The sequence below is a fragment of the Pseudoliparis swirei genome, chromosome 17 (genome assembly GCF_029220125.1).
Source record: "Pseudoliparis swirei isolate HS2019 ecotype Mariana Trench chromosome 17, NWPU_hadal_v1, whole genome shotgun sequence".
Lineage (NCBI taxonomy): Eukaryota > Metazoa > Chordata > Actinopteri > Perciformes > Liparidae > Pseudoliparis > Pseudoliparis swirei.
In genome coordinates, this window is record NC_079404.1 from 21,906,249 (window position 1) to 21,915,069 (window position 8,821).

An 8,821-nucleotide genomic window follows, 5' to 3' on the forward strand; every position below is an offset into this window, starting at 1 on the left:
CACCGCGAATCCCTCAACCCGCAGACAGTTATTTCAGTAATTGATGATTACACCGTCTGTCGGCCGCCACCAGAGGCTCGTCTTCTCTCTGATGACTCCTAATGGAACGATCCGGAATGTCAACAGCCACCAAAATGAGATCCAGCAATCTCATTTTGACTTTTTTTTTTTTAAACCTTGACCCCGTTGAGCTGCATCTGGATGTATTTAAAAACCAAATTGGTTAACCTCATTTTAAACTGCTGCTCTCCTCCGGACATCGCCAGCAGACACATAAACAATGAGTGAGAGGTATTATTATTATTATTATTAATAATAAAATGACGTCAGACGGAAAACAGAGAAGAGGGAAATCGGACACCTGCAGTCGAGTTAATGTAAAAGTTGTCTCTCTGCAGAGATGTGTATAATATACTTAAATAAACATAAATACATGAATACCACAAGATATTCAATCGAGTGGAAGAGGAACAGTTTGTGACGTGGGTTGCACCGCCCTCAGAGACTAACTTTATACAGTATCCCCTCCCCCGCCGCTGCCCCCTAGTGGTGAACACCCTGGAATACCAAACGCATGCCATCCACAACTGTTTTTAGTATTCCTGTAACAAAGTAACGGGAATAGTTTTATTCTTCGAACATCGACTCTTCCTCGGTGCAACTCTCGCTCAACGGCCGTGACTTTCGGCGAAAGCGTCGTTCATCCGCACACGAGGCAGACGGCCTGCGACTCCTCCACCTGGACGCCGGCGGCGGTCAGATCCGCGATCAGATCGGACCTGACGCTGCTCTGCAGGGGGTCTCTGGTCTTTGTCGTGAGGCAGTCCTGGTGCTCCGGAAAATACGCCGTCTTCGCTCCGGAAACTTGGATCGGCGATTCTAGAAGTGGAGCGAGAGGGAAGTTGAGGGCGGAGTTGAGGGCGGAGTTGAGGGCGTTAATACACAATGTGAGTTTCCTCACACGGACAGTTTAGGACAGTGGTCCCCAAACTACGGCCCGCAGGCCGGATACGGCCCGCCTCCACATTTGGCCCGGCCCCCTGAACAATACCAGAGACGCATTATGATTTATTTATTTTCAGTCTGGCCACGCAAATCCTAGACGAGCCGCTGTCAAATAGCTTTGAAGAACTATTTAGGGAAATGGTTCTTTAAAGGACCCTGGTTTGAAAGGTTCTCTGTGGAACCAGAAATGGTGCCTAAAAGAACCATTTGTTTAAAATTCTTTGAGACACTTTTATCGGTTCTTTGTAGAACTCTTTAAGGAAATGGTTCTTTAAAGAACCCTGGTTTGAAAGGTTCTCTGGAACCAGAAATGGTGCCTTAAAGAACCATTTGTTTAAAATGCTTTGAGACACTTTTATCGGTTCTTTGGAGAACTCTTTAAGGAACCCTGGTTTGAAAGGTTCTCTGTGGAACCAGAAATGGTGCCTAAAAGAACCATTTGTTTAAAGTTCTTTGAGACACTTTTATCGGTTCTTTGGAGAACTCTTTAAGGAACCCTGGTTTGAAAGGTTCTCTGTGGAACCAGAAATGGTGCCTTAAAGAACTATTTGTTTAAAGTTCTTTGAGACACTTGTATCGGTTCTTTGGAGAACTCTTTAAGGAACCCTGGTTTGAAAGGTTCTCTGTGGAACCAGAAATGGTGCCTAAAAGAACCATTTGTTTAAAGTTCTTTGAGATACTTTTATCGGTTCTTTGTAGAACTATTTAAGAAAATGGTTCTTTAAAGAACCCTGGTTTGAAAGGTTCTCTGTGGAACCAGAAATGGTGCCTTAAAGAGCCATTTGTTTAAAATTCTTTGAGACACTTTTATCGGTTCTTTGGAGAACTCTTTAAGGAAATGGTTATTTAAAGAACCCTTGTTTGAAAGGTTCTTTTGGAACCAGAAATGGTCCCTTAAAGAACCATTTTTTAAAAAGTTCTTTGAGACACCTGTTATAGGTTCTTTGAAGAACTATTTAAGAAAATGGTTCTTAGAAAGGTTCTCTGTGGAACCAGAAATGGTGCCTTAAAGAAACATTTGTTTAAAGTTCTTTGAGACACCTTTTATAGGTTCTTTGAAGAACTCTTTCAGGAAATGGTTCTTTAAAGAACCCTGGTTTGAAAGGTTCTTTGTGGAACCAGAAATGGTCCCTTAAAGAACCATTTTTTAAAAAGTTCTTTGAGACACATTTTATAGGTTTTTTGAAGAACTATTTAAGAAAATGGTTATTTAAAGAACCCTGGGTTGAAAGGTTCTCTGTGGAACCAGAAATGGTGCCTAAAAGAACCATTTGTTTAAAGTTCTTTGAGACACTTTTATCGGTTCTTTGGAGAACTCTTTAAGGAAATGGTTATTTAAAGAACCCTGGTTTGAAAGGTTCTCTGTGGAACCAGAAATGGTGCCTTAAAGGAGCAGGTTTTGAAGGTTCTTTGAGACACTTATCGGTTCTTTGAAGAACTCTTTAAGGAAATGGTTCTTTTAAGAACCCTGGTTTGAAAGGTTCTTTGTGGAACCAGAAATGGTCCCTTAAAGAACCATTTTTTAAAAGTTCTTTGAGACACCTTTTATAGGTTTTTTGAAGAACTATTTAAGAAAATGGTTATTTAAAGAACCCTGGTTTGAAAGGTTCTCTGTGGAACCAGAAATGGTGCCTAAAAGAAACATTTGTTTAAAGTTCTTTGAGACACTTTTATCGGTTCTTTGGAGAACTCTTTAAGGAAATGGTTATTTAAAGAACCCTGGTTTGAAAGGTTCTCTGTGGAACCAGAAATGGTGCCTTAAAGGAGCAGGTTTTGAAGGTTCTTTGAGACACTTATCGGTTCTTTGAAGAACTCTTTAAGGAAATGGTTCTTTTAAGAACCCTGGTTGGAAAGGTTCTTTGTGGAACCAGAAATGGTTCTTCTATGGCATCACTGAAGAACCGTTTTCGGTTCCAGGTGGCACCTTTATGTTTCTGTGCGTACGAATGCTTTGCCCGGACCGCCCTGAAGGCACCACGCCTCACCGTGGCACACCGCCAGCTTGTTTCCTCCGACGTACTGCGTCTCCCAGTGGAACCGGGTCCGCTCGCTGCATTCGGCGTACGGACGACTCCGCCTGAGAAAAGCAAAATCGTAACCCTGTGGAGGAAGACTTCAAATTATATATTCGGTTTGGAGAAAAAAAAGTTTGAGCAGAGAGAACTATCCGGATTTTTTTTATTTGTATTAATATATCCGTGAAACTACGCAGCACTTACGTGGTTACACAGAGGTTTGCAGTAGCGCTTGTCGGCCACCGTGACGCACGCCAACCCTCCGTTGAGGGGAACTTCGGCTTCCGGGCATTTCTCCGGCCTGGCACCGTGGCATTCTGACGATGTAATGAATGAATGAGGCATTTAACACATTTAATGTGTTCAAGGTTGTTTTTGTTTATATGATGTCCCGATTGTCATCTCGACCCTTTGCAACGCTCTGATTGGTTGAAGGACAGTGACCCCCACGTTACAGCTGATATCTGAAAGATTGTTATTCTGTGCGTGAAACTCCACAGCCAATTAATTATCCATCGGGCGGCGTTCACAACCAGATATTAACAGATCATATACCAGATATTAACACATCGTATACCAGATATTAACAGATCATACACCAGATATTAACACATCGTATACCAGATATTAACACATCGTATACCAGATATTAACGGATCATATACCAGATATTAACACATCATATACCAGATATTAACACATCGTATACCAGATATTAACGGATCATATACCAGATATTAACACATCGTATACCAGATATTAACACATCATATACCAGATATTAACGGATCATATACCAGATATTAACACATCGTATACCAGATATTAACACATCGTATACCAGATATTAACACACCATCTACCACGATACAGAATAAAACAAGTAAGGACGTATAGTTTTATGAGAAATTGTCGCATTTCTTCACAATAAACTAACCGTAATCTAATTTTAAACTGGTCACACGGATAAGACAACACACCACACACACACACACTCCGGCTCGCCCTCCTACCTCGCAGCATGTGTGTGTGCAGGGTATCCGTCACGTTCCTCATGGCGAGCAGCAGAGCGGCCCTCTCCTGTTTCTTCCATGCAGACTGCAGGTAATCGCCACACTCTGCCGCCACCTGCAGGACGGGATGAGACGCAGCACTCGGGTTATTATACAGAGTCAAAAACACTTTGATGTGCTTTAATGCTTCTTTTTTTTTTTTTTTTTTTTTTGGTGGTAGTTTACCTCGAGATCTGCCGATAGACGCACCAAGAGCTCAGTCTCCGAGGTGCAGCTCGAAGTTTCACCTTGAGACAAGACTACACGCACACACACACACACACACACACACACACCAGGTTTCGTACGGTCATGGAAAGCCTGAAAAAGTCGTTGAATTTTAAAATATTCTTTTCCAGCCTGGAAAAAAGAGAAATTCCCCAAAACATTTTTAAAAGTCATGTAAATGTATTATTATATTCATATGTCCATTTACTCTGAGTTTAAATAATTAATATTACACTTTTAAAAGAAAGACGCTCAAAATAAAAAGCCGGCATACGTCCTTTCATACTCGCAAATATTTCGAGCCGCAAGTGTATTTGTGTATTTTTATTTTGTGTATTTTATTTTATTCAGTCAATCAAATCAAATACAAAACAATATTATTCTACATAATATACAAAACAGAAAGACTGAAAGGGTATAGGTCGAAGCAACAATTGCTTATATATTCCTATCCTAATTTAATATCAAATAAATCAGAAAATGTATAGAAAATAAAGAAAAAATAACAAAGAAAACAAAAACAAAACTATATATATACATATATATATACATACATACATACAAACACACATATATATTTATATATGTATGTATATATACAGGACTCTCAGAAAATTAGAATATTGTGATAAAGTTCTTTATTTTCTGTAATGCAATTAAAAAAACAAAAATGTCATGCATTCTGGATTCATTACAAATCAACTGAAATATTGCAAGCCTTTTATTCTTTTAATATTGCTGATTATGGCTTACAGCTTAAGAAAACTCTAAAATCCTATCTCATAAAATTTTAATATTTCCTCAGACCAAGTAAAAAAAAGATTTATAACAGCTGAGTGTTTGTCAAGGCTCAGGAAACCCTTGCAGGTGTTTCGAGTTAATTAGACAATTCAAGTGATTTGTTTAATACCCTACTAGTATACTTTTTCATGATATTCTAATATTTAGAGATAGGATATTTGCGTTTTCTTAAGCTGTAAGCCATAATCAGCAATATTAAAAGAATAAAAGGCTTGCAATATTTCAGTTGATTTGTAATGAATCCAGAATGCATGACATTTTTGTTTTTTTAATTGCATTACAGAAAATAAAGAACTTCATCACAATATTCTAATTTTCTGAGACAGTCCTGTATATATACATGCATACTTCCACATACATCTTCCATATAAATACGTCACATTTATAACTCATTTATAACTGAAAAGACATAAATGTTTATTCTTTTAATCGAAACTATTGTCTCTACTATTTGTCATTTAAGGTTTTATACTCTATATGCTTTTGAATTCTCATTATTAGTTTAAATACGACATTTAAATGCAAATTTAAATAATCTTTTTTCATGTATGCTGCAAGATAAAAAAAAATTGTGGTCATGGAAAAGTCCTGGAAATCCATTGGTCAACATGTGTATGAACCCACACACACACACACACACACTCGGTCTAAATGTATCAACACATGTGAGAGGAACACGCGTGACGGCGTGCGATTACCTGCTAGCGAGCAAAGCAGAGCCAATGTTCTCCGTGACGACGCCATGACCACCACACCCGAATGCTTCTGCCCCCCCGAGCTGAAAGTGGAGGAATTTATTGCCTCCGTCCGCGCGGGGTGCAAAGTTTACAGAATTGGGCAATATTTGTGATCTGCCACCATTTGTGGATTGCTAACATTTCGAGAGAAAGAGAAAAGAAAAACCCCGGACTTTTCTGACCTGTGATGCAAGGTGAACTTTGGACGTGCACAGGTGGATGTCATTCGGTTTTGTAAGTACGGATTCTTTTTTTGCCACCGATTTCTTTTTTTCCCGTCATTCTTGAAAATCTACACCCGCAAATCCAAAAGTGGCTCTGTGTGTGTCAGTCCGTAAATTATGCCACGAAGGATGACTGTGTGAATAATTCACCGGATGGATGACATTCATTATGGATGTCTCGACGACGTGGCAGCCGGATCCATCACCGAGACTCTGAAGGAGTGTTTAAGCTCATTAACGCGGGAAATTGCCTTCTTTAAAAAAAAAGTTTGATATGAGGAACAAAGATCGGAGCTCTAATTAGACCTTCAAACATACAATTATAAAGGAATTTAAGCTTAAATCTGTAACATTTGACATGTTGCATTGGTTCAGAGGGCGAGGAGTTATTGTTGTTGTTGTTGTTGTGGTGGTGGAGGCCTGCTGGTTGTGCGATCATGACTTTAAATGTAGAAAGGACAAGAACCTCTGATGTCGCAACGGGAGAAAAGGGGGGGTCTCGATAGTGTCTCACTTTTTTTTATATATATATATATTCTTTCATCTTTTCCGTTTGTAAAAGATTTTCAAAAGTTAAACCGTTGACATTTTCCCGCCCGTCCAACCAGATGCCACTCGGACTTCCTCTCTACCCCCCCCCCTCCTCCTCCTCCCCTTCCCATCCTTTTGCTAGATGAAAAATGGAATAAGACGGTATTTCAGGTATACCTTTCCACCCCCCCCCCCCCACTACGTCCCTGGAATCCATCGACCCCTCCGTCGACAGAGGTCACCTCTCCCTCACGGCCAATAATCAATTAGAGCTCATTAGCTCGTCTAACGGACCGTTCCAAACGCCGTTATCCCTTTCTTACCATATTGACGGTTTCTTTACGGTTTTTTGTTGTTGTTGTTGTCAACAGAACCCCGGCCGTCCGATGGGGACAAGTTGAGCTCTGAATACCGGGGCCATATCGCGGTGGGTTATAGCGACGTTCATAAAAAATATTGTTCTAAATCTGGCCTTAGTTGGTTCAGTTTTTTTTTTTTACTTCTTTTTTTAGCTCACGGTCAGCAAAAGCTAACGTGCCCTGAGAATCCCCCGGCGTCAACTTTTTTTTTGACGGATGGTAGATTCTTTTAATCATGTCGGAGCTCCAACTGGAGCCACAGTAAGAGACACGTCCTGGTTTTATCTCCTGAAATTGGGATTCTCTCAGCATGAACTTTATGTGATTTTCAGACCACATTTCAGACCTCATTTTCACTTCCTGGTTTTATCTGTGAGGTTTTGGGTCAGGGATGTCTATGTGTACAGATTGTAAAGCACTCCGAGACAAATTAGTAATTTGTGAAATTGGGCTATACAAATAAACTGAATTGAATTGAATCTCCTGGTTGGGATGCAGAGAAATTGGGATTATCTCAGCATTGAACTTTTACATTTTATTTTCATACCTCATTTCCAGCAGCCGTGAGCTTTAAGTAAACATCATCGGCAGGTAACTCTCGCCAGACCTCTTCTGACCTCGGTGGCTGTTTTGAAAATCCCTTTACCTCCTAAAATATTTAGACATCGCTCATGTCGGGCTTTAAAAAAGCCTGACATGCAAACTCCTGAATGTCTTCTCTCACGAGATCCCACTGTGAAGCTGAGAGCTAAATGGAGGGAAGCTAAAATTGCTCACACTTTGTTATTTTTATTTATTTAATCGTATAACTTCATATGAACATTACTCCAAACCTCTCGATATCGTCGTCCGCGCCACAAACCCACCCACACTCACTTTTTATTGAGTTTCCAGTTGATAAATGTGAAGGAGTTCTCTAATAAGGTGGTGGCGAAGCAATTATCGGTATCATTAGTGGCATCCCCCACCCCCACACACACACACACACACACACACACACACCTCGACCTGCCGGAGGAGATCGGCCAAGCTAGCTGATGTTCTGTCGGACCACCCTGACCTCGCCTGACCTCTGTGGCCCTGTCACAAAGTTAATACTTCCTCCTCGACTCCAGAACGCTCTTAGTTGCTACTACACGTCGTTTTTTGCGGCATTCGCAGTCACGACGAATCCTTTTCAATTTGAGAATTACGGAACCCCCCCTCCCCCCACCCCAAAAAAAGTGGCACCTGTGAGACCGGGCATCCCGGTGGGCGGTGTCCATGCACCCCCTAGTGGCCACTGGGATGGAACTGAACCGACCCGAAGGGCTCATCCGTTGGCAGCGTCCGCTATTTCGTCATCCGGAATTTCGTCATCCGGAATTTCGTCATCCGCAAGATAGACGGAGCATTCCCGGCATATCATACGAGTGTTTATTTGCCTTGGCACTTCCATCAGTAGGACAAGGTCCACATTACACACTTCAAAAATAAAAATATCCACGAAGAAGAAGTGGAAACCTTTTAAACACCAGCTCGTTTTTTTTAGGCCTCTGCTCTAAAAAAATGAAAAGGGTGTATCTCATCTACCACAAGGGCTATTTGAATAATGTTGGTCTTAAATAAAAAATGTAAAAGCTGTAATTCCATCCCTATCTCATTATACAAATAGTACATCTACTAAAATACATATAAGTATTCTATTTTTTTTTTCTCCCTTCCTTCCTTGCCTCCTTTTCTTCCTTCCTTGTTTCCTTGCCTGCCTTCCTTTTCTTCCTTCCTTCCTTGACTCCTTGCCTGGTTTCCTTTCCTTCCTTCCTTTTCTTCCTTCCTTGCCTGGCTGCCTTCCTTCCTTCCTTGCCTCCTTTTCTTCCTTCCTTGATTCCT

General features: G+C 40.7%; 1 protein-coding gene across 1 annotated transcript; it reads right to left on the reverse strand.

The window, feature by feature from the left end:
* Positions 1–588: 588 nt before the first annotated feature.
* si:ch1073-126c3.2 (uncharacterized protein LOC555816 homolog) lies at positions 589–6,079 on the reverse strand. Its single transcript, XM_056435745.1, has 7 exons — positions 6,021–6,079; positions 5,800–5,879; positions 4,259–4,332; positions 4,034–4,148; positions 3,225–3,337; positions 2,991–3,105; positions 589–879 (listed from the first exon to the last, which is right to left on the reverse strand). Exons 1-7 carry the CDS (start codon positions 6,062–6,064, stop codon positions 701–703), a joined length of 720 nt encoding a protein of 239 aa, XP_056291720.1. The 5' UTR covers positions 6,065–6,079; the 3' UTR covers positions 589–700.
* Positions 6,080–8,821: the final 2,742 nt, after the last annotated feature.